This window comes from Equus caballus, chromosome 17, assembly GCF_041296265.1.
Source record: "Equus caballus isolate H_3958 breed thoroughbred chromosome 17, TB-T2T, whole genome shotgun sequence".
Lineage (NCBI taxonomy): Eukaryota > Metazoa > Chordata > Mammalia > Perissodactyla > Equidae > Equus > Equus caballus.
Window position 1 is genome coordinate 61,992,065 of NC_091700.1, and position 27,226 is coordinate 62,019,290.

Here is a 27,226-nt window from a genome sequence, read left to right on the forward strand (position 1 = left end):
AGAAAAAGTATTTTTCAGATAGTATCATATTATGTTATGTTTTTATTTGTTGGACCTCAGTTATGCCATAATGTCACCCACATACTAAAACATTATAAGCTTGTATATTCAGAAAGTAAAAATTTATTTTAAAATTATCTAAAAACAAGATAAATCATTTAAAAAACTATCGGTTATTATGATTCTGGTATAAATTTTATGAATCCCAGAAATATGATCCACATACTCCAAGGTATTTTAACTAGTTTGATTACACTATGGATGCCATTACTTCACAGAGATGCTTTCTAGTCTATGGAATAATTGGAAGCAAAACCCAGCAGGTTTCAAACGGTTCCAGCTGTGTTAAGTACTGACTGTGAAACAGATTCACTCTCTTATACATTGTTTTGTAATAGGAGTGATGTATAAGGTGAAAATCCCCAAACGGGTGGCATTCCTATGGGTAATCGACGGGGAAGTAAATTAATAACAAATACTAAAAGGAGCAGAACAATTTTAAAAAACAACAGGCAGATGAAAATGGTGAAATACTCAAAATGAAAGATGAAGCAATTATACAAACGCGAAACAACAGAGACTAAGATCCAAAGAAAACATAACATCCTATCTGCTGTACTCTGACACTGTTACGAAAATCAACTTTTGAGAAATCCTAAATAATCAAAAAACAATGTGTTAAACCAAAAGCAGATTAACAGATAACTTTCTTATTAAAAACATATAATAAAACTCAGATTCAAGAAATGCACCAAAAACAAAACTAAAAGAGCATGCATTAAGTGAAATCGGGCACCTCTGTTAGGGGCAAACTGGTGTCTTTGAACAAAAGGGGTGGGAAAAAATGTAGGGGTTTTTTGTGTGTGTCTGCCTACCATGGGCCAGACATTTACAGGTACTCATGTACCTGCTCACTTAATCTCATAACAGCCTCGTGGGTTAGGCATGATTACATCCATTTACAGCCGAGGAAAGCAAGGACCAGTACACTTAAATGATCTGCCCAATGTCACACAGGTTTTAAGTAGCAGTTCAGCAAGTCATTTTTCTCACTCCAAATAGCAAATCACTTCTTGTGTCTCAGTTTTTTCCTTTTCTTCTGGAAAAAGAATTAAATAGGCCAAATAATCTCAAAGGTCCATTTGAGACTTGAGAAACTATTCTATGAGTTCTATTAGACACTAAATTTATCTTTCTAAAATTAATATGGTAGCTAGACACTGCCTCAGTCACTATTCAATTATTATTTTGCTTCTTTTTATAGAATTCATACGTGCTTCTAGGGTGTTGTCTGGATGGCTCAAAAGTCTCTTAAGGGACCTTTAATATCAGGACTTTTTTTCCTCCAAAATACTTGTGTCTATCGAACAGATATCAAACTAAATCTATTGATCATTATGTTTAGACGTAATGACTCAATAATCTAAATATTCAAAGGTTTAAAAAAATTTTGGATGAGGAGGCTTGGAAGAGAAGGAATCCGATCCTGTTTATTTAGTTCACCTTTTCCCTTCCCATTATATCCTAACATGAAAAAAAATGTTATGATGGGCAGAGAGAATGGTATGGAAGAAATGAGGGAGAAAATGGAAACCACTCATATCTCTGATTAAGTGATAGAAGAGTATATTTATGTACATCAGAATCAGCAGCTTTCTCGTCCTCTGCTTCACTCTCTCATGTACATGCAGAAATAATGAGTGAGTCAAGACGCCGATAAATGACATAGAGGCGTTAATTATATTCCCCGTTTAAAAAAAATCAAAATGGCAAAATGCAGAAGCAGATTAACAGAGATAACTTTCTTATTAAAAACACATAATAAAACTCAGATTCAAGAAAACTTAAGTTTTCTTGTCAAGTCTAAGAACGTCTAAATCAAGTCTAAGAATGCCTACTCTTGCACATCTATAAGACGAGGTTAGGCTAGGTGGATCTTCACTGGCCCACCAGAAATATGGTGGAGTGCCAAGGAGGTTATCATTTCTTAGATTGAAGAGCATGGGGACTCCTGAGCCACAAAAAGTTCTTAAATCTAATTAGAGCTTTTGTCATCAGGCCTCAGCTGTTGTAGAGGAAAACACGGACAGCAGCTGAAACCAGACATTCAGAACTCTGTCCATATACACTTTATTCATTTTGGCCTCTGTCACAGCAATAGATCCAGATTAGATTTTGTGTGTCACATGCTTACCATATTTAACATAATCTTACGGTCTAGAGTTACTTTACTGGGACATAACTCGTGAAGAACAATTTTTGGTGCAATGAGTTGTCTTCGAATGTGGGTTTATTTTTTACAAATGGGCTGCAATCCTTTCTAACAAAAATAATGTCCCTAATGAAGAAAATCTTTCAAACATACATCTGGCCTAAAAACAGTGTTTTAGAAGTAAAAGTAGACTACATATGGGAAAGAAGGACCAGTGCAGAGGCAGGGTTCTGGAAATAAAAGCCACTAGCTTTAGCCAAGTGACTTGAAAAAAAGCACTTATATTTTCTGACTCTCATTTTCTACCTAAGTTGAATAAGAAAGCTAATGTAATTTTGCGTGGTTGTTAAGGAGATTAAATCAATGGAAATGTTATACATATATAAAGCCTGACTCCAATCTCAGTTGATCTCTCAGGTTAGGTCCACATTTATTAAATCCTACTGGGTTCACTCTTCTAGGCAATGTTATAGGCTTACTCTTGGAAATACAAAGGTAAATAAGACATAGTCTTGTCCTTTGAGGGACTCTCTTATGTTCTCCTTAATTATTATGCTTTAAGTTCTGATATATCAGTGTTTGATTTGACTGAGTTGCCATTTGAGCCTGAAGATCAGGAGGAACCAGGGCTGTGTTTTGAATAATCCTGAATATACGCCTGGGGTTAACACTGCATCTGCTGGAGAAGATGCACAGCCCTGCCAAAAACAGATGGTCCAGTAGGAATAGTTTAAACCCTGAGGAGTGTCGCTCCCAGTATCATCCAGAAGTCAATAAACCCTCAGCTAAAGCAGAATTTATTGTCTAAAACAGAGACTTTAGGTGTCAAAACGATTTTGCTTAATTATTACCATGTTTAAAAATCAATCAATGAATTCAACATATTTTGCCATCATGGTTTGGCAGAAAATTTTGCTGTCAAGACCAAGAATGAAAATGAGTTCATGTCAAACTAAAATATCCTAAAGGTTGTGTCTGTTTTTACTATGCTTTAATGTAACGTTATTACTCACTTCAATTTTGCAGCAAAAAAGAATTTTTCACAAAAATTCTAACATCCTTTTTATGTTGGAAATTTGATTGGATTGGGAATGCACTGAAACAGTATTAACCCATATAGCTAAAATTTAATGTTATTTCTTAACTTTGAAAATGGTATCACTAAGAAAAACTCAATTTTAAAAATTACAAAGGAAAACATAAGCAGAGATTTTATATTTCTAGGAAGAAAAGACACACTGTGGGTGTTTTATTTGACACTTTATGGATGTCTCTTGAGCAAAATATTTTGTCTGGTTTTTTTGAGGGAAGATACGTAGAAATAACTGGGTCATTTAAAAACCTATCAAGAAAGTAAGGAAGAAGATGTGTATGAAGTAAGATAAATGAATAGGGTCCACCCATGAAAAACAAGAAATAGACCAAAGAAAAGTTGCCAATCCAGGTGTGTTCACAGCTGAAAACAGAGGGGGACTATTGTGACACTAGGCTTCCAACGTGAAAAGCAGTTCAATGACACGAATATATGACACAGGAGGGCATCAACTCACAACTCAGAACTCACTCCATTTTGTCTCCATTTGTCACTTCCACCTTCTACAAACGTTTCCTGCAGAATCCTACGTTGCTGTGTATTTGAAAGTCCTCAGCATGCAGCTGCTCTCACACAGAGGCACAGATTGGTTGCATCCTCCGAATCCAAAAAAGCACCAGAATTTTTTTACTCAAGAAAAGATCTACTATGGAACTACTGTCAGCAGAAGACACTTTCTTCCTATAAAAGATACAGCTTCATTTTCTATATCCTTCTCTATTTCCCTTCTTCTTATAGAGGTTTGTTTAATGTGAAAAAAACCTCATTCACTGAATTGCAGTTGCTATTGTCTTACACAAAAACTGTTTTGCTTTCCTAATCAATCATCTGTGATGATTCTCAGCAAGTATACTGTACCTACTGTGGGCTGCACATGGATTATATACTTTTTGTAGTAGGCAAAAATATAGGATTTGTGAAATCATTTAAAAATACGCACGGTTATTTCCACTGATTTGTATCTAACAGGGCCAAAGACATTAAGCTTTAAAGAACTGTGAGGCATTTTACTGAACACTGCCATGAAGGTAAATATATTGAAATCCATGTATGGCTGGAATGAAATGCTGTGCTACAAATACACACCATTTACAAATGGAGCAAAGATGAGTTCTAAAAATAAAGTCTGAGAAATGATTCAATAGCAATTCCTATGAGGATCAAAGCACTCACTCAGTAGCCAGCCCTGTTCATTACAGTAATGCTATAGTTTTATAGATACCTAGGGTTTTAATCAGATTTACATCTAGAGGAGAGTCTACACACACAATGCAGTTTCTCCTAAGGACAGGCGAAGGCCAGATCATGGGCATCAGAGGTACCACAGGTAAGTGTGAGCAGGCCCGCATCATCTACCTTGAATAACTAGAATCAACAGAGAGCAAATCTGTCCATTCTAAGGCCTGTGTTTGAGATTTTTATTCTTTCAAGCACATCCAATGTTTCTGCATTTGAAAAAAATAGGCAAGACTAATTCCCTTGGCTATAAATCACTCTAATGTGGAGGGAAATGTGTTAGCTAGCTGTATTACAAAGCCTTTACTTCATATTTAATAGGCACCTGCAATACCAGCATTATACAAAGCTCTCTACTTTGCAAATCTTTAAAACCCCACTTAATTTTCAGCACTGATTTCCTGCAATCTAAGAGCTTATGAAGGGTTCACTGTGTTCATACAGATCTATGCAAAATGTGCCAGAACTTCCCTGTCTGTGATGGCATTCATTTGGAGGTGAATCCTAAATTTCTATCACTGGCGTGCTTATTTCCGACTAAAATAAATATTCTTAGAATGAAAGCTGAAGATTAGGAGGACAAAAAGGGAGGCAAAGTAACTAGCACTGGGAGAGATATATGCAAATATCAGCTCAATGACAATTCTTCATACCATTTACAATTGAAGCTTAAAGACCCAAATACTCTGCAATCCATTAGTTTCTCAATATCCTGGAAGGGATTAGAGTATTTCTTAATCAACTGCTAACAGACTGAAAGAGGCCAGAGACTGGATATTAACAAAGCAGTGTAATACTAAAACGTAGAGATGGTCAGAAAAAAGACATACTATGGAAGAATCTTAAAATAGAAGATATTATACAGACATGGCAAAATTGACCACATTTTCACTCTTTCCTGCAGCCTACATAATTAAAAATCTATATAAATTAATGAGTGGTGAGTTGTAGTACACTCCTTTCTAGAAAAGATAACTTTACATATTTTCTCAAGGAATTCAGGAATAATTAGTGTAAAATGACTAAAAAGAATCAATCAAATATGCGTCAAAGATCTTGCCTGTGCTTACATCTTCACCACTTCCGGCTGTACAGGTGGTCCCAAGTCCATCCTTTTAAATGTGATATGTGCTTACGGCACTGTAATCAGTCAAAGATCTGTTAAAGATCGAGGGAAAATATTTTCACACGCCATTTAAATAATGGATAAGTATGTAAAAACAGATCCCTAATAAATGACTTCGAGTTCTGAATGCCTTAAAGTTATATATTATGGCTCAGAAAATTTTACTGATTCTGCCACTATTCTTGTCTATAGGAGCCAAACTGTCCGTAGGACAAAAATATGAGCGAGAGAGATTTAATATGGGTTGTTTTCTCGGTTTATTTCTTCCATCACTCACCACTGTTAAGGAAGGGTAGTTTAACTTATTTAGGAATTTCACATTTTAATCAATTTTGGCTTTGGGAACAAAGAATATAAATCAAAACCAAAATGTCAATCCTGGGAATATATCTTTCTTGTTCTATGTTTCTGATGACTGACAGCCCAATAGGTTTGTATCAAACAAAGGCAAAAATGCATGTGTTCCTTTCCAAATGAAATGTTTGACAGATTTAACAGCCATCTGAAATAATTGATGAAATCTTAAACGGGAGCATATCTCCTTATGTACACAAGTGATTACATTGCTACATTTAGATTTGCTTCTGTGATCTGATGCAGATTTTAGGGGTGCTAACTATCCAAAAGGTCATAACACATTAGCATTATTACTTAGTGAACATGACTCCTAAGCATCCAGATATTAAAAACTTTATAGGAAGCCCTTGACTTGCATTCTCAAATTCTCACTGATACCTGACCTGTGATTAGAGTCATCTTTCGACAAATTTGATATAAAATTGAGGGGGTTGGTATGTAATAAATTCTGGAGAACATATTAAATATAACTTTGGCTGTCAAGAAAGCCAAAATTTAAGAATCCACATTAAATAATTCTCAGTTTCCAACTATGTTAAATATATAAGATATTTAACTGAGTTGTTAATATTAACAGGAGAGTAATTTATCGTTTTAATAAAGGGTCCCCTTCAAGAAAACACCAGACTAAATTCAGAGAAGCTTACTCAAAGGAGTTTAACTGAAAGTAGTAAACACTCCACCAGGCTCACAGTTTTGTCTTTTTCTTTTTAAACTATACACAAGCTAAGAGTTCAGTTCTGATAAAGTCAAACTGAGAAAGTACCCAAAAAAAGCAATACAGTCGGCATAGCCCCGAGTCCTGTAAACACCCAGTCTGGTACGGCTCGACCAACACAACCACTGTAGCTTCAGTATTTGTTGGATTTCTGTATTCTCCCAAACCAAAAAAACCAGGAAATCAAAAGAATCTAAATAATAAAACAGAAATAATTATGGGAACAGAGGTTGCGAGAAAATGTGATTTAAAGGTGTCACTTTAATACCTCAGGAGTGTCGCAAAAAATAATTCATTATGATGCCACTTCTAATATTTTGGGTGTTAATTTACACACATCTCATGTATTTCAATATGAAAATGAAACTTCAAGACTCCAAATAAGTCACAATTGGTTATGAGGAAACCTGATTTTAGATTTGAGGTATTGCATTAAATCTAAATTCTATTTCACTACATCACATATATTTTAATTTGTGCTATTATGAGAAAATAAATTATAACTTGAAATATTTAACCAATATGACTATGCATATGCTATAAGAATATAACATATTATTACAAGTACAATATTTGCAAGGTAACTTTAATGATGCCAGAATCTGTTGTGTGACACTATGAGGATGACTCATCTGAAACTAAGGGAACATCAATTTACAGTGTTTCTATCTATAGAATTAATTGCAGCAAAATTTGGAAAATAAGATAATAGAATATTTAAACTATAGAAATTATTTTCTCTATGTTAACAAATGTTCAGGAGTCAGCAGACAGGTCTATGCTTAATACAGTGCCAACTTTTTATTTTTACCCTCTTTAAATTTATTAGCAATGAATGCTAAGATGTACCTTGAATTTTATAGCTTAGGTGTATCAATCTGAAAACAAAACCATCAAATATTTGTCTTACAATCCCAAGAGGAAAGATAGCCAATTTGAATGGACGGCCAATTCTCATTTCAAATTCTTGAAACAATATCCAAGGAGTCTGGGTATCTTCTTCCTCATAAATTTGCCTTCATGACCATAAACTGACTTCACAATCACAGAGCACTTAGCCAACGGGAAGGAGTAGAAATAAAATCACAACTGATAACATTTTAAATATAATTTGCATTTTGGGGAGCAATATTTCTCCACATGCCACCCATGTTTAACTGTCACCATATACTCCAAAATTTAGTAGTTTAAAATATCTTAAAGTTTTTGCCAGCCTCACATTAGTTAACATTTGCTCCCTTCACTTTCAACTGTAGTTTTCTTTGTGACTATTCTAAATAGCAATTCTATGACTGTCTTGCTCATCTTACATGACATAACAGCATTTCAGTAGTGGTTGTAGTGGGATTACTCAAAAAGGAAAAGTAATCATAAATGTAATACAGTATCTCTGAATGATTGGGAATAGAAACAATTCCCTTTATACTGTAAAAGTTCACGTATACACTTGAGTACAGCATGGGTACACATTTTCAACATATAATTTCTTCACTGTATACACAAATGTATATCTGAGCAAATACTCCAGTCTGTGAAAAGTTAAAGCAAGGATGTTTAAGCTCTAAAATGAGCATTTCATTTAAAAGTTAAACATGATTGTGTACCCAGAAGCAAACTCTAGTAAAACTATCACAGATTGTTCTGTTCCTGGAAGAAGCTGTCAAATGTAAATAGGTCACTTTTTTTTTCTTTAACATTTTCATTCACACCCCCACAAAAAGCACACTGGGGCCAAGAAAATTAATTCCCCAAATGCTGTCAACCAGGTTGGGAAACAGCAATAAACAGTTTACTAGAAAGCCTCCAGCTACAATAAAACGGTTGTCAATAAGTGAGCTGAGAGTTGGGCTTGCAAAAACAGGGCTTTTGGAAATGATAATCTGAAAGGGAAAGGAGCTGATATTTCCTCTTCCAAGATGCTGATGTAGTGGTTCTCAAAGTGTGGATCCTGGACTGGTATCATCTATGACACCTGGGATCATGTCAGCAATGTGAATTTTCAGGCTAGACTCCAGCGGTACTCAATCAGAACCTCTGAGAGTAGGGCCCAGCGAGCCCTGTCTTAAGAAACTCTCCAGGTGATTCTGAGACACCTTACATTTTGAGAAATTTTAATCGTATTTTAAAAATCGTATCCATTAAGAATATCTTTTCTTTTTAAAGAAAATACCCCAGTGAGCTTATCATTGAAAGCCTTACTGGAACCGGCTATGTTGTCGTCCTCTTAACCCCCTAACAGTGAACTTTAATTATCTATGAATAAATATCAAGACATGATCTCACCTTAAATAAAAGGTAATTTCACTCAATCTCTGAATGCTAAGGGCACTCCTAAAAATTCATAAAAAATTATTTGTGAAAAATTCAGTGACAGACTTGCTATCTTCAAGGAAAATGTAAGCTTAGTCAAATAAAGTGGATGAAGAATGTGGTTTACGATTGCTTCATATATTCTTTGCAGGGTCTCACAAGGAAAACAGCAGGGGAAAAAGTCAGACAAAATAAGAATCAATGCACTACAAGCAAATCATGGTGGAAAGGTCAGACACTATATTTTCATTGCATAGACAACACAAATTAATGATATTTAAATTTGGTAACCCTTTACTCAAGAATCTTGCATTTTACCCACACATCAACTAGCACCATAAAGTGACAAGATGTTCTCGAAAGCTGGTGTTGTCATAAACTCTACTTTTTCAAAATTGTGTAGCTTCAGGAGCACATTTTGTGGAAAAGCCACTAGTTGAAGCGAAGGAGGTAAAAAGAGAATTTTTGCTTTTTAGCTTAACTAGAACATCTTCAGATAACAATCATATAGTTCAGTGAAAAAAAAATAGAAGGGTTCTATATAATTTATGTTCTTCATTCATAGGAAAACGCCTCTTTTATACTAAAATTGTACGTATTGTTATCACCATCACCTCTCCTTACTTCCAATATTCCTTTTCTCCAACATCGCAATTTTTCTTTCTCAGCATGAAAATTTCTAAAAGGTATAAGCAAAGCCATTTGCATAGCTCTTTATCATAACAGTGAATTATAGCTACATTGGAACACCAAAATGCCTACAAGTGCACAGTGACACATGGTCTCAAGGAATGTCTAAAACGCACTTTAGTTCCAGTTAGAGAATTACTCAGCATCCTATTTCAAAGATTACATCATACAAACAAATGTTCTTATGACTGACTAAGCCTCAACAAAACATCTTTTCCATACTTTGCTGAAATGCACTTAACATTTATGTCAGGGTACTATATATAGTTTCAACTTTTGAGAAGCCAGAAAAAGTGGGTCTGTACCTCAATTCTAACACCCACCATACTTATATGAAAAGAAAGAGAATGTGGGAGGAAGATCAGTATATTTCTTTAGAAAAAAATTTCAGATTTTATATTAAAAGTCTTAAATCATGTTAGTTTTTTCAAAATATGATGCAAATAGTAAAATATCATTAGTATATGGTGAGTGACCTTCACATTAAAAATAACATTAAAAAAAAGCCATTTTCTTTCTCTTCATTAAATAGCATATTCATATTTAAATCTATTTAGTTTTACAAATTACTTTTCTTACCATGACTAACTATTTACCAACTTTTACAAACCTTTACTAAGCTTGGAAATTTTCTAAATATTAAAAATTTAAAAATCAACTTCTTTTAAAGCTGAAGTTAACATGAAAATAAGTTGTTCTAACTTCAACTTATATCTAAGTCATATTCTCCTCTAGAACTTCTATACTGACATTTTAATTCCTTTCATTCTGTGCATTCAAACTCTAAGTATACGCACTTTTATATTTAATGTGCGTAGATATTTAATCTTTTGCTTTAAGAAATGGAGATTTTAGTTGTATAATCATAGGCATTATACTTAATGTTCTGACAGTACCTATGTGATTCACTGTCAAAATTATTTTTATAAATATCTTATGACCATGGAGTGTTAAAGTTACTCCAGATGAATAAACACTAGATGATGAGAAGGAGATGGCGTTTCAACAAGACTTTCCACCCCCCAACCCCCACAAAAAAAGCAAAAGGAAAAATCTCTTGAGTTTTCAAACACTATTCAGTGACTGTCCGTCCTATCCTGAAGATTTATTTTGCTTTACTTCATTTTCTGAAATCTATAGGTTCCTTATTTTTAACAAATTCAGATGGGCCATCACCGTAGGTGGACTCAATACCAACAAAGACAGAACTGAGCTTACGACATCCTAGAAAGGTGGTGCGGTGCGACCTAGTCACAAAAGAGCAAGCAAATGAACTTAAATGCTAGTTGCTCCAGAGCAACTATCATTAAATAAAAGGTATCTTTGGCGATAGCACCAGTTGGATCCTTCCCTCCCCCTTCTCCTTGCTACTGCGAGATTGGCACCTGGCCAGCACAAGCGACATGATACCCTAGTGCCATCTACAGGCTATTATTGACACTCAACTTTCATGGCAATAGACAAGCACCAGTGAAATAAATTAGACAGCGCTGCATTTAAATCTTTATTAACAAGGAATTATTACTAATTCTGGATTTGGTTGAAATATGAGTTTCTCAGCCTCTTAATCCCTCTTCATATGGCATATTTCACAGTTTAAAATGAGTTATGACAGATCACTTATGCATTACTAAGATGAGAGAATATTTACAATGGATTCATTCTTTTCTGTATAAATCAGTTATATCCAGGAGAAAGCATTCCTTTTTTTTTCTTTTCTTTTTTTTTTTTTGGAAGAGTACTTTGGCCATTGTGGACAAGCTGCAAACCTCTCTATTCCATACCCAATCTACTATATTACAATAAACTCATCTGAAATCAAAGAGAAGACTTCCTATATGGCTTAGTCGCAATCTATCAACAACCATGTGCTTCACAGCTGATGTACATTTCATACTCTACTATCTTGTTTAGAGACTAAAAAAAAATTAACCCCTTTAGCAACCACAGCTCCGACATCATTACAGTCAGACCTTCAAACGTCATTTAAAACTTGAGATTTGAAGGTGACTTTCGAGATCAAAAAGTAATGTGAAAATCTTGAAGCAGTCAATTTGGAAACCCCAGGAGCAGAATTTGGCATATCAGGACAGGTTTTCTTCTTCAGCAAACATTATCTCGGGACATTTTGGAATAATTTCCTCTTTTCATCTTTAGCCATTTGAAGGAAACTGGGAGGTTAAATAATTCTCAGAACTCAGAAATTTCAAAGCTGTTCTAAAAATTCTTGACTGAGCCCCAGAGGAATAGAAAAGGGGTCAAGTTTTTTTTTTCCCTCTTTATAACTAAGCTAAAGTTAGACCAAAACAATAGACACACTGGCACGTTAATACTGGTTGACTGGGCACTTGTATGCAGTACTTATAGACCAGTAAAAGTGCTCGTTTACCTGTCTGGTGTGTAAGGGGCCCTTTGTCTTGAAGCCTCCTTGGGAACTGCACTCTGAGGCACTGAAGTGATCTGAACTAGTGGAAGAGCGTTTGGAAAGGGTGTCACAACCCCCGACAAAGGTGTTGTCCAAAGGGAGTTCCTGAATCACGTGATGCTTTTTCACAGAAACTGGAGTGTCTGGTTTAAGATGAAAAGCAGGCTGTGGAGAAGCAGATTTGTAGTGCTTGGCCAGGTCAGGGCTGTTAGGTTTGAAGGTTGTTGGAGGTGCTGGGCCCCAGTCAAATCTTCCTATACTTTGCTCCTCCAGCTCAGCTGGTAGACTTATTGTCCCATTGATAGGTTCGTGAACTGCATCATCGGGTTTGGACTCTTCAATTGTAACAAAGTTCAAAAGAGAGCTCTTGGGAGACTTTCTTTTCTTTCTTTTCTTTTTCTTGTTTTGTTTGTTCTCTTGGTTTGGTGACATCCATTCAGCACCTTGCTTGCTCCTCTGAGCTGCTTTGAACCTTGATGCATGGCGACAGCGCACCAGAACGGTGACGAAGATCACGACTATGACCACCATGGCGCCGGCGACAATGGCGATCATGATGGTGAGATAGTCCTCATTTTGATAGGGTTGGCTACTATCCCCTATGTTCCTGTCCAATGGGGTCTCCATAGTCCTGCGAATCAAGTCATAGATATAGGAGGCATTTCCAGCAGTGTCATTAACATAAAGAAATACAAGCACAAGTGTGTGCAAAGACTTAGGGTATCCCAGGTCACTTATGTTGACCACCAAACGGTGCAAGCCCACATCAGTAGGGGCTGGTTTTTCTTCCAGAGTAATGTTACCTGTGACTGGGTCAATCCGAAACAAGCCTTTATTGTTCCCACTCACGATTGTATACTTAAGTTCAGCGTTCATCCCAGTGTCAATATCCACTGCAAAAACTTCTGCTACCACGGAGCCAGGAATGGCTGAGAGGGGCACCAACTTAAAGGAAGTGTTAGACGGTGGAGAAATGACAACTGGGCTATTGTCATTGACATCCATGACATTGATAGTTACTTTTGCAGTAGAGGAACGAGGTGGTTGTCCTCCATCAGTGGCTTTGACATCAAAAGTGTAGGAACTCTGCTGCTCTCTATCAAATGAGACATTTGACTTTATGACTCCGGAATAGGGATCCAACACAAAATTATCATTGTCATTTAGAATGGAAAGAGTCACAGCTTTATTCTCTCCAGCATCTGCATCTGTCACTGTGATTACCCCCACAGTACTATACTTTGGCAGATTCTCAGACACAAAAAATTGAAAATGATTATGAGTAAACTTGGGGCTATTGTCATTCTCATCCAGAACAGTGACTATCACAGCCGCTTGGCTTTGAAGGGGAGGGGTCCCATTGTCCCGGGCAGTTACTGTAAAAATGAATCGCTCTTGTTCTTCTCTGTCAAAGACTCTGGAGGCTGTCAAAACTCCTGTCTTTCGGTCCAGATCAAAGAAGGAGGCATTCGGTCCAAGCTGATAAACAATGTCTGCATTTTTCCCACTGTCTTCATCTGTGGCACTAATAGTTGTTAAGTATAACCCACGTCGGTTGTTTTCAGAAACTGACAGCTCAATTACAGGCTGGTTGAAAATTGGTGGGTTGTCATTTTCGTCCTCAAGCTTAACCCTTACCAGGGCAGTCTGATTTAAACTGGGCTTCCCAGAATCAGAGGCAACAATTTTAAAGCTGAATTCTTTGGTGCCCTCATAGTCCAGCAAAGAAGAGGTCTCTAACAAATACTGGTTGTCGTATACTGCCTTCAAATGAAATGGGACCTCTCTTTCAATAAAACAGATCACTTTGCCATTCACATCTGTGTCCTTATCTGAAACTGTAATTAGGGCAATCTTTGTATTGACAGGATCTTTCTCAGATAAATACACTGTGCCATTGATGGGACTTATAATGTACCTTAGGTCTATGTTAGGAGGGTTATCATTTACATCAGTGACATTGATGGTAACCGTTGCTCGAGCGGGAGTGGAGCTGCCATCACTAGCCAGCACTGTCACTTTGTGAATGGCAGTCTCCTCTCGATCTAAGGACCTCTGAACGGTAATCAGCCCGGTAGTATTATTTAAAGCAAAGAGTCTTTTGGTTGCAGGGGCGACCTGGGCACCAAAAATGTACCGAATTTCAGCATTACTGCCTATATCTGCATCAGTGGCATGGAGCTGAATTACAGAGGTGCCTACAGGAGCATTCTCTGGAATATGCACCTCCACTTGACCCTCTTTAAACACTGGCCTGTTGTCATTTACATCACTTACTGTGACCTGCAGTATGGCTGTGCTGGATTTCTGTGGAGTGCCTCCATCCTCTACTTTGATTTTCATCACATAGGTATCTTTCTGTTCTCTGTCCAAGTTTTGCTGAACAATCAATTGCGGCCACTTCTCTCCCTCCGGAGTTTCCACGATATCCAGTCCAAAAACACTCTGCCCATTTAACAATTCATAATGCTGTACACCATTGAAGCCTGTGTCAGGATCTGTTGCTGATGGAATTGGAAAGCGGCTGTTGATCAAAGTGTTTTCTGGAATGGAAATATTGATGACAGGAGATGGAAACATGGGGGCATTATCATTGGTATCCTTAACAATTATTTTTATTTTGATCAGCCTGAAAAAATCATTGGGGAGGATCACCACCTCAAGTTCAAAGAAACACTCATTCTCCTCAGCATAAGAGGCGCCCGCACAGAGTTTTTCTCTGTCTATTCTATTGGAGGTTGTGAAAATTTCCCCAGTGCTACTGGATACTTTCACCAAAGGGGCGTCCCCAGCTTTAGAAACCAGTCTGTAGACAAGGCTGGCACTGGTCCCTGTGGCAGCATTGATGTGAGAAATGTTCAGATCCTTTGGTATGTTTCCTATGGGCACATTTTCAGGCAATTCCTCTCTAATAGTGTAAATAAGTTCTTGAGCTATTGCGGAATCCAGCCTTAAACAGGCAATCAGAGCAGCCAACAGGTAAAAATCCCTCAGGTCCATGATAATGTATTTATTTTCTTTTCCTGGATTTTAGGGTTTAAAGGTTCCCACTGAGGAATGATGCACGAATGGCAAGAGGAAGCGTGCATGGACGGGAGGATGCATTACATCTCATCGCTTATTTGGAGACAGCCACTGTCAACACAATCGTACAGACATTATTATTCTTCAGTAAACAAAAACACACAGTCACGAAATATCACAACACATTTTCCACTACACATTAGTAAACATGGCAGTTTGCTCTGCTACTGTTTGCAAGTTAACTCTGGGGATAAAAAAAACACTGAATATCCCCTGCTTGTTGCATTTGCTCAGAGAAAATGAAATTATCTACTTTTGAATTAAGGACAGCTGCTATTTTTACCTGTATTCACCTACACTGTTTTGCAGGATACTGTTTAATTCAAAACATGCATTCTTGTTCTCCTCTTCCCCTCCCCCGGCTTAGCCGCCTCCTGGCTTCTAACCAATCTCCCTTAGTTTTTTTAGGTGCAAGTGAAAAACACTAAGTATTTAGCTATGGTTCCCGCTAATTGCTTTGTCACATGTCAAATGTGATGTGTTTTCTTCTCTGCCACACTGAGTCATCTCTTTCTTCTGAAAAGACTATCTTTTTCTTTCCTCCCAGTTCTTCAACTGCCTTCTAGTACAATCTTACTGGGAAACAAGCATCCGGACATGCTACTGCAGCATCAGAAGCAATAGTCACCGGCCACTACATATCCTCATTGCCTAAAAGCACAATACCAAGACTTCAAATTTCTTGCCCAGACCTTGCTCTCATTTCTCCATATTGTCAAATTATCCCTATTAGAATTAATAAACACATTAAAACTTTTAAAAACGTAGAATAATATATGATTCCTTCTCCTAGAGGTGGAAGAGAGTGTCGAGATGTAAATGAAACGCAGCTAACATTTCCATGTAAAAGCACAATATTTTATACTGAGTATAAAGAGGAAAAAAAGGCAGTTTCTTAACCCTGATCTCTGGTTAAAATATAAGTAACATCTGCCACACATAAATACTGCAAACCAATGATGCAGGTAAAAAGGCTGCTGCTTAGATGCTCCCCTAACTGCAATTTAAATGGGTGCAAGCCTCCAGGCAGCTACCTACTTGAGTAGAACTGGTCAGTTCCCAAGCTCTAATCTTATCTGCATTAGGCTGCACGGTAGCTGATGCCCGCGATTAGTTCCGGCAGAGTGATGCAGGTAGGGATGCAGATACAGCCGAGTAGGTGAGCTCTGCCCCAACCGTCTACCCAATTACAAACATCCTTCGTCTCCACTGAGGACATCTCTAAACACAGAATTTACAATTGTGCATGCAAAACTTTACACTTACGTTAGTTGCCTCAACCTTTCCCCTTTGCCGGTATGCTGCAGTTAGCAATGATTTGTTCCAACACATAGAAAGCCATGCATCTGGTAGCACCAGTTTGGGGAGAAATCAGAAGCAGCAAAACGTTTCCTCCTTGTAAAATGTGTTGCTTCGGGCTGGCAAATTAGCAACTCCAGAGAACAAATTCACAGATTTGTCGTTAGTCATTCTCTCCACATTTCGTCTCTATTACCCACGGGGTCTGGGCTCTTGTGGTATTTAACACACACACAACATCCAGTTGCACTTCTTCAGCTTAGGGGTATTTTCCACAGCGTCAAGCATATCATTTCCCTCCGATGTTAATATCGCTTAAGTCTCTAACTTCTTGCAGGAAACGTCAGAGTTGGGGTGATGGTGATTCTCTGGCTGCTGTCCGGGGCGACAGTTGCCCCCAAAATTCCTAATTGGTTATCTCTTTCGTGCTTCAGAGACTCTAAGGCGCTCCTTCCTGTCTTGCATGCTCTCCTTCTCTCTCCCTTCTCCTCTGCCCCTCTCTCCTTCTCCCTCTCCTCTCTCTCCTCTCTCTGAACTGAATTTCTTGATATAACTCTCAATAAGCCCAGAGGGAGGGCGTGACGGCCTAGGCCCCGCCCCCGGCCCCTGATTGGTCCGCATCTTGCGGTGCGGGCGGCCGCAGCCGGGCCTGAGGGAGGGGGCTCGGAACAAGGCGCAGACTGTCTCCCAGCCTCCCCTCCTCAGCGCCCCCTCGGCAGCCGTGAAAACCCGGAGAACTGATCCTGGCCCCGGGAGAGCCGGCTTCCAGAAGGCGCACTGAGCATGCCCAGCAGGGTCCGGCCCGGAGGGAGGCGCCGACGCTTCCGAAGCCTAGGCGGACCGGTCCCTCGCCGGCGGGTGCGGGGCTGACAGCTGCGCGGGTCCGCGCGGGGCAGCGAACTGCCGAGCCCCGGCGGTCCGGCGAGCTGGGGCGGCGCGGGAGGCCGGCGGGGCGTGCGGGCGCCGACCCAGGGAGCCTCGGGCACCGCGGCGGGCGTTTGGGGGACACCGCGGCGGCTCGTCTCTGGGCGCGCGTTTCGCGCACTTCTCTTTGCTAAATGGAGGGGCTAAAATGCAAAGATGGGAGAGTCAACCCGGGTCCGAGGCGCTAGATGCATTGTCGGCCCTCGGAGGGGAGCATGGGCCACCAGATCCCCAGAGCGCGTTCAGCAGACAACACGCCCGGTGGTGCAACTGGAGGCTTTTGCTGCCGGGGACCTTGGCGAGAAGGGCGGAGAGGGCGGATGGCTAAAGGTCAGGGCAGAGAATATTTGAATGTCAGACGAGACCGGAAAGAAAATTAATTTGAGCACTCCCTACATGCTTGGGTGACGGAAGCCCCCCAGGGGAAAGGGAAAGTGACAGCCTCTGGGGTCCCCTAGGTCAGCCCTGGCCAGTCTCCTGTGCGGTGCGAAGTCTCCTCTCGGGGAGCAAGACGGGCCGCGGCGGGCGATCGTGGCTGTCCTTGCATTTCTGCTCCCGCCGCGCCCGGAAATCTGCGAAGCCGAGCTCGTCCGGACAGGCGGCTGCAGCAAAGCCGCTTCCAGCTCACCTAACTGCAAACTTTGCTCGCTAAAGGCTGGAAGGAGTCCCGTCCAGCTGCTCCCCAAGCTGCGGAACATTTCCTTTCCCTTTGCCCTTTCTGCTGATTCCAACTTTACATGTAATACTTGTCTTTTCCTTTGCAGTTCATTTCTCTGACTCCAGTTGTGTAGCGTATGCTCACACGTTTCTCATTTTCATACAAGCGCCGGATGGAATGACTCCCGAAAGGATTAACCTTATTCCTTCAGTATTGGCCCCGAAAGTACTATCTATATTTGAATGATCTTTTAAAATCAGGAAACCGCGAAGGTTTGTGTAATGGGTTGTACTTACAACGCCAGGTACCTGAGTAAAGTTTGACGCATTAATAATAACAATTCACTTGGAACAAAAAATTTATTTTTTGGAATGACCTATAAAGGTTGTCTGAGGAGGTCTTAATGCATGATTGAATAACTTGTTCTAACTTGCAGAGATAGAGGGCATTTATTTTAAACCTACGTGTCCCCCATTCTGTACTGGGTTGTATATGGATTCAAGGCTCTTACACTAGCTCTGCGCTATGATGGCGTGGGCAGGGATACCTCCTGGTTTTGAATACAATGGTTTTCATTTTCAATAGGAACACATTTTTAGCTTTTAAGTAAAAACAAACAAAAAAAAAATTCACTAAGCAAACCTACCAAACTATAGTATAAATAATTCCATTATTTAACCAAGTCATTGGACATTACAGTTTCCCCACATCTATGAAAATGTAAGCTCTTTTTAATTCAAACTTTTTTCACAGTAAAAGCCCGCTTTAAAATACATTAATCCCTTGTATATGAAGTATAAAAACAGGTTTCTTGCACGCAATGGGTTGATAGTGCTTTTAAATAGCCAACCAACTCTTACAATAGTATTTTGTATGATTAGAATATATAAAATTTAAGAATAAAAAGGACTTAAGTATCTGAAAGTCAAAATAAAAATATTATCTCATACAATAATGTGAGTAAATTAAAGGAAGATTCCTTTATCTTACCACAGCGAACGATCATATTGCCATTCACAAAATCTACAAGTAAAGCTAGTGCATTGTTCCAGTTGTCACCTATTTTATGCTCTGAACTACTTTAAAATCATAAATGAACCATCGTTCGGACACATTTACAATAAACATAGCAGCACTGCCACTTTCCAGTTGATTTCATAAGCATCACAGTTCTCTCACATTCTTAATCATACTGTAGTCATTTCAAAGTCATGTTTTAGTCGCAACACATAGCTTAGCAATAATTGTTGAACATTATTGCTAAGTGGAATTGTTTCTGTTTGCTAAGAGATAGCTTTACTTGTAGTCACAACCCAATATTACACTATGCTCATAAGTGAAATCTTAGTATGAACACAGATGAAGGTGAGGGGAGAGAAAAAATCCTCGCGATTGAATTTATGACCGTGAGACTTCAATTAACGGAAACCACAGGTCAAAGCCCCAAAATGAAGTATGTCTAGATTCTTTTCAAAGGAGATTGAATATAGAAATAAAGCCACTGACTTCAAGGCATTCTATCTTGTGGGTGTTTATTTGGCATATCTGAATTATTGACACTCTTTACCTAATCGTACTACTTTTAGCTCTTAAATTGAAGCTTATGGTTTGCCCTGTTATATTCCAACTGCTAAATTCCAGAATGAGATCTATTCTTAGAGACCTTATTAATATTCTTGGAAGAAAATTAAATATGAAGGGTCATGTTCCTAACCCTCTGCTCTCACAACTTGAGGCTTCTGCCCCAAATACCATGTAAAACATTTACAACACGAGTAGCTCAAAATCCACCTTTATTTTGTTTGAAGTTATATCTGCATAGTTATGAAGTACGGAAATGATATTCATTAGTTTTAGTTTTTGTAGGGGAACATGTACTGAAGGTTTTTTTGCTGTATTTTAATCTTTTTTTTTTTTTTTAGTGAATATTGGATTTCCAATTATATGACTTCCAAAAGAAATCTTGCAATATACGTGTTAGACTTCTACTTGGAGCTCTTTAATTAACCCTTGTTTGTCTTTGTCAATGCCTGTCTGCTACAGCAAGGAATGATGACATACTCACCTGTGTTGTACCTGAGTAGTCCTTTAGGAATTCTGTCCTCTGGGCTATAGTAAAATTGCCCTCGTGCTCTCTGCTGGTGATATGGATCATGGGATGGATACTTGTGAAGTGAAGGCACCCTAAGCAATAATTTCCAAGTAATGGCATTTAATAACCTAAAATATTAAGCAATCAGTTTGTTAATTGGATTTTCATCGATGATTTTCTAATTACCACTCAGCATTTTAAAATTACATTTCACACAGATTATAAAGGCTTTTTCCTTTAAGTTACATTTTATATAAACGACATAGACTATGCTATTTAGAAAGATCAAATGACCTCCTCAAGGATTTTAAGTCTCATATTTTCAACTTTACTACACTAGTTCTATATTCCAATCAAAGTTAAAAATAAAAACTTTTGTGCCCTCTACTTCTAAAGTTCCTTTAATCCAGATGTCTCATTGTGTCTAGCAGACATTAATCAATCAATCACAGGGGCTCTCATGTCACAGCAGGTATTATTGTCCCCATTTCACACGAGACTAGACTATTGTACTGTACTTCTGGGGGGGAAATTGTGTGAAAAATGCTAAGGGTTATTTGTATTATCACTCCTTAGAAAATGACAATGCAGAATTTTAACACCACGGAAAGAAAATTAACACCTTTTAAGGCTGTGCAAACTGGCAAAGTGTAGTAAGCTCTTAGAAGAATTCTTTTGCTTCACTGTTTATTAGCTCTTTCCTTTGAATCCCTTTCTTTTCTCTCCTTTTCTTTCTTTTTAAGGAAAACCTAGTCCAAGGTAATCAAATCACAAAGGAAAGCAGGTGACAAGCAGCTTCATTCTGTTTGAATGACGGAACTAAATTTATCCCAATTTGCTATATTTTTATGACTGACAACGATTATAGATGTCAGATTTGTAGCTCTAACAGTTATTACAATATAAACTGACATTTTCCAGTGCCACTATTTTATCATGATCACTATATAAATGAAGAAAATATTGAATTTTCAAATTTCATTATTGGTTTTTTAAGACTTCAGGTTATATATAGACAAGTGTTTTCCCCATCACAGGTAGGGCTCAAGTAATCACTCAGGAAAACATGAGGAAGTAGTTTTATGATGATAAAGAGAATAAATATATGTTTAACCTTAAACAGTTTGATTGAAGTCATGTAATTTCAAGTGAAATATAACTTACAAAACTTGCTATTTCTTATGTCTGTATGATATTTATTTTCGTAAGAACTGTTAGATTAGAAATATTAAGTATGATCTATTCAATTCATATTTGTATACGTGGTAAATGTCCAAACATGCAGAAATAGCACACACTTCACTTAAAAAGAGAGAGAGCAAAATGTTGGGACAAGGACACGTTTCAAACACAACAGCATTTGCCCAAAGATAATTGGGAAAATAATTTTCTTAGGTATTAGGACTCTTCTTCCCCAAGTTAAAATAAATACAACACGAGTTTTTCTTTATTCTCTTTCAGTACATTCTGATTAATAAGAGTATATTCTTAAAAACAGAACTTCTTATTACTTGAAACAACATCCTTATGGGAACTTTCATTCTCTATTCCCTCCCCCCCCAACTTCTTCATGACTATTTTTTCCTGTCCTTTTTTTTTAAAAAATAAATAAACTTACATGATATTCTTCTAGGAGTCCAATCTGTTATGTAATGTGCACATAAATAGACTTACTAATATAGGGCAGGATGGATAAGCCTCATTTTTCTCTTATAGTCTCCTCTCAGGAACCAAATTCAACCCACAGTGCCCCTCTAATTGAATTAGGATGAGTCAGGGAGACTATGCATATCCTACTGACTCTTGCAGCCCTGGCTTAATTCCATATCACTGATAACACCCAAGTAATGGAGAGAGGGAAGAGGGATTGCTCGGCCTTTAAAAGATATCCGTATGCTTTGTCTGGGATTTAAGTCAATACCACTCTGCTTACAAACATTGAGTGCATGCTTTAAAATAATTTTTTCTCAAATGAAAATCTTATTCTGTAATGTACATTAATACAGTCCTTGAAAAGGTCCTACAGTACACATCATCTTTTCAATTCTATGCCTGTGAATTTTCTGTGCTCCAGCTACAAGCAGATTGGTGAAATTTTCAGAAAGGATTAAAAGAGCGTCAAAGAAACTTCTTGGCTGTATGGAATGGGGTCGATCTGCTTTAAAGTAAGCCAGGACACATCATAAGAGAGATTTATTTAAAAAGTAGTATAAGAAACATAAGTGGAGTTCATAAGAAGGCCTGATTAGGAAAATTGTCCTTGGAAAAATATCACTTGTAAAGTGTAAGAAAAAGCAATAAATATCTCTTTGCAATAAATTTAAGATTTCTTTATGTCACAAAAGTATTCATGCAATGTGTTGATTTTGGAGAGTAAATAGCACCCATGTTTGAGTGCAATATCAGTATATCTATGACCTAATTACAAATGTATTTTAATTTCTAGAAGTAACTGTACCAATGGAGGTGTCTTTAATGGCTATGCAGACAGAGAGTAATGAGATCATTTTCGAGCAATATTTGTTCTTCACTGTGGAACTAGGCTGACTTTTTGGTACATTACAATAGATAAGTAGATCCTAAAGACCAGGTGATACGAGGTAAATACCACAATTAGTAGGAAAAAGTGGAAAGTGAGCATTACATGAAATAATTATAAAACACATAAGGGACAAACTTAGTGTCATAAGTCTATTCATTAGTTGATTCAAAAATCTGCTTTAAAAACCATACTGTGTTAAAAAAAAAAAATACCTATCTTCTTTTAAAACTTCCTATATGCCCAGCACAGAGAGATTTTAAAAAACCACACCTGAGGCATAATTCAGCTGTTTTACTGGTTTTCGTTTTTTAGATGGAGGCATTCTATCCTGTGAGTCCTTTCTACTTTGCTAATTCTCATCATAATCTCTCTCCTTTATATTTTAGATTTAAAAAACTTCGCTTGTTCCATTAATCTTAATGGTTCAAATGCTTGATAGCAAGTTCTGGATAATACACATAAATATACTAGTAATCTAGTTGTGTTTATCTTCATATTGTTTCAGGACGTTTACTCAGTTTATTATTGTAAGCCTAATATTATACTAAAACTGACTTCATGATTTAAACAATTAACCTGTTGTGTGTTTCACAAACTTTAATGTGAATACAAATTTACCCAGAGGTCTGGCTAAATTAAAGTGCTGGTTCTGATGGATCTGCGGCGGGCGCTAAGGGCCTGCACTTCTGCCAAGCTCCCAGGAGATCCTGATGCTATTGACCTGTGGACCACACTTTAAGTAGCAAGGACCTAAAAGGCCTCTTAGATACAAAGTGTCATAGCTCACAGGAGAAAAAGAGCAAAAAGAGAACACTGGAGAAAGGACTGTGCCCACCGTTGTACCACGCAGGGACTCATCTCCTTACCAAGCATTCTTTTGATGCAAGCACTGCTCAGAGGCTCAAGAAACCTACACATAACTCACATATGAGTCTGAGTTAGTCTGTTTCCTTTCTCGCAGAGATTAGGTATCTTGAGCTAAATTTTTGTTTGACTCCAGACTGGGAGGGAGGAAGAAGTCTATTTGGAGCCTGGCACCTTTAAGGGGAAGGCAGAGATTGCAGAAAAATGAATTGGAGGCTTAGGGCCCTTGCTGAGCAATGTGAGGACACCAGGCCACTGATGCATTTAGAAGATATTGACAAGGAGGTGATAGAATAGACGTGTGAACACCTATGAGTCATCTCCAAAGCTCACAAGAGTTCCTCCATTTTTTAAAATGTTTCTTCCCATGTTCCATCCACATGGTAAGCAAAGCAGCTATCTTCACATGGTGTGGACTCCTCCCATCCTGCCAGAAATGGATAGATCCATCAATTTCTAACAACACTTGATTACATTTGTGAAGTTACTGAATTCAAGATGGGCCACTGAACCCCTTCACCAAAGAACCTGGATCTGTAACAGAGATACTCCAAGATTAATCTCATTGCTCTGTGAGCGGGAAGTGACATATACGCAGGTGCAATTAGAAGCAGTTTTTCATTACACAAACCAGAAAACCAAAGGAAGGTTGAGGGAGAGAGAACAAGAAAAATGAAGACGCTGCATAAAGAGGGAACCCCTTATGGTAGTTAATTATCTAGTTCCGGGTCATTGTTGGTGCCTGCCCAGTCATATCCCCACAACTCTTCTTTAAGAACTACACCAGTAGCCTTCATAATAGCTATTACTTGCAACCAGAGTCCTATCTAACAGAACTACCCACAGCAACTTGGTAATTTTGCTTGACCTATTTTTTCTGATTAATTTATCCACTGCAAGACTAAAATGTAAATTGTAATAACATGATTGGCATTTTATAATTGTAAGGGAGAATAAGAAGAGTGAAAAAAATCAGATGTTTCTATCAGTGGTTTTCAGCTTGGGGTGATTTTACCCCTCTGGGGACATTTGAAAATTCCTGCAGACATTGACTGTCACATTGGAGTATGGGTAGAGGGGTGAGTGTTGCTACTGGCATGTGGTGGGTAGGGGCCAGGGATGATGCTAATTATCCTGTAATGCACAGATTATCTCCCCACCCCGGCCTCACCAAACACACACACACACACACAACAAAGAATTATCTGGCCCAAATTGGCAGTAGTGCCAAAGTTGAGGAACCCCGCTTTGGATGAATAGCATTTATAGCTTTATATATTATGATTTATTTAACCAAATTTATATTTAATTATTTCCAAATAGCCAAATCAAAATTTAAAATATTGCTAGAGTTCGTTTTCTGACCCGTAGGGAAATAGACAAAATATGTTACAAATTATGCCTCTGAAATATTAGTTGAAATCTAGAGAAATACATCTCTCTCCCAATGCTTAGTGACAAGTTTTCTATCTTTAGTGAAGTCATACAAATCTATAAACCAAGCACTGGGCCTGAACTTGGCCATTTCTGTCCATTTTTGTTTTCAGAAAATGTAAGATTCTTCCATGTATATATGAGGCATTTTTATTAGTTTTTTACTAGTATGTAATATTATCCAGTATAAAAGTTAATATATATATATATATATTTTTTTTTACTGAGAGAGGGAAGTCTTTTTCTTTTCCCCCTGGGAAGATTGGCCTTGAGCTAACATCTGTTGCCAGTCGTCCTCCTTTTTCCCCCTCCTAGTTGCAAGTCCTTCTAGTTCTTCCATGTGGGACACTGCCACAGCTGGGCCTGATGAGGAGTGTGTGGGTCTGCGTCCAGGATCGGCACCGGCAAACCCCAGGCCACTGAAACAGAGTGTGCAAGTTCAAACACTCAGCTACAGGGCAGGCCCCTCAAATTAACTTTATATCATATCTTTATCATTATTTCTACCATTTCATAATTTTAAAAAACCTTCCTGACTCACAAGTTCTCTGACAAAATATGATTGCCCTACATTCTGTTATACATCTGTGGCTTATTTGGGTTGTTCGTCAGGTCAAAAAATTAAAACTGCAATTATTTCAAATAAAAGATGAAAATCTCCCTTGGTTATAAGACTATAAGTCCCAATAAAACATCTATAACTCCATTCAAATCTACGATTATACACAAGCTTGAAAAACAAAAGTAATATAATTCATCTGGTTACTTGCTAAGATTTCTTTCATCCTATTACCACAGTCTCAACAACTTATTTTAATTCCTCCAAAGAATAGAGATCACATATATGTTTATTCTAAAGTTTTTGGGTCAACTTAATTGTTCCTGGAAATTTGCAAATTAAATTGCAAATTAACCTAATAAATAAGCAAAATCTTGCTGAATTAGGTTAAACATTCATTCAGAGCAAAACAAAAATGCTGAAGAAATATTGACTTCTAGAGAAATAAATTTTTAACTATACACTATTTGGCTCATGTAAGAATCATTTTAAAAGTTAAAATAGGTCTAAAATAATTTCTAACTGTGGTAAACACTGCCATCTAGAGGACTTTTCTGGTAATGCAGATCAAAACTAAAATTGCTAAAAATTTTAAATGTGTGGATTTATGCTATAGTTTTTATTTTATAAATTTCAAAAATATGACAAAATTTTCTATCTTTTATGAAGTTAATTTAATGCAACATTAAGCCATTAGGCATTTTTTCTCCTGTTTCAAGTATCAATACTATTATCAAAGAAGTTATTTGAATGAAATATCTTTTATTAACCATAATGTTTTTAAATTGCTTACTCACATTTGTTAGATATAAATTTTGATATCTAATAAGCTAGTTATAATATCAGAATTATAGTCATATTTTTACAAAAGATATTAGAATCCATAGCAAGAAAAGCTAGCTGTACAATGTCAATATATAATTTATACACTTCACAACAAATATTTCCTTCAGAAAAGTGATAAAATCACCTGTGCTATTCTTGCTATTTCTTCATTTTTTTTTTTTTACCTCGTGTTAGTTTTAACGTGGATATTTTTCAGTCCTTTCTCATTAACTTACACAATGTGCTGACATCCAAGGTCTGCTGTTTGAGGAGTTACTCATCAATCAATGGTGGCTGACACTCTGCAGGTACTCAGAACCTAAAAAGGTGTAAAACGAGAGGTACCTTGCTGTATTGTCTATTTAAATAGAAATACTAGCACCTTAACTTTATAACGCTTCCATTTTCCTATGACAATTTTTCCAAATACCAATAGCATCCATTTCAAAGTTAAGTGGCTATCAAATATATGCAGTTATAGTTAAAAATGATGTAATTGTTGTTTACTGAGATTTATTTTTATATGCTCCCTGAATTCCAGATTACTAATGAAATTTGTGAAACAGTCTACCTTGTATCACTTGTAGCCATAATTATGTGTATTTGCAATTTTTTGAGATGACTAGAGTTCTGTTTCAGTATCTTCTTTATGTTAGATCGGCACTTAAGCTACTTGTTATTAGGAAGACAAAGGAGAGTGTAAATTTTAAACTTAGTCAAACAAGACAGATACATAGCATTAAAATGTAGTTCTGCAAAGTTACGATAAAGCTGTAGA

General features: G+C 37.6%; 1 protein-coding gene across 13 annotated transcripts in view; it reads right to left on the reverse strand.

Moving 5' to 3' along the window:
• Positions 1-17,162, reverse strand: part of PCDH9 (protocadherin 9) — an 881,206-nt gene extending 864,044 nt beyond the window's left edge. For 11 of the 13 annotated variants that reach the window (XM_023621956.2, XM_023621955.2, XM_070240337.1 and 8 more), the window contains exons 1-2: positions 16,518-17,162; positions 12,132-15,302 (exon numbers count right to left, since the gene is read on the reverse strand). In XM_023621956.2, the coding sequence (XP_023477724.1) occupies positions 12,132-15,167 (3,036 nt within the window). In that variant the 5' untranslated portion in view covers positions 15,168-15,302; positions 16,518-17,162. The remainder of the gene's footprint in view (positions 1-12,131; positions 15,303-16,517) is intronic. The other 2 variants (XM_070240344.1, XM_070240343.1) reach the window with 1 other exon arrangement.
• Between the last annotated feature and the right edge of the window lie 10,064 nt (positions 17,163-27,226).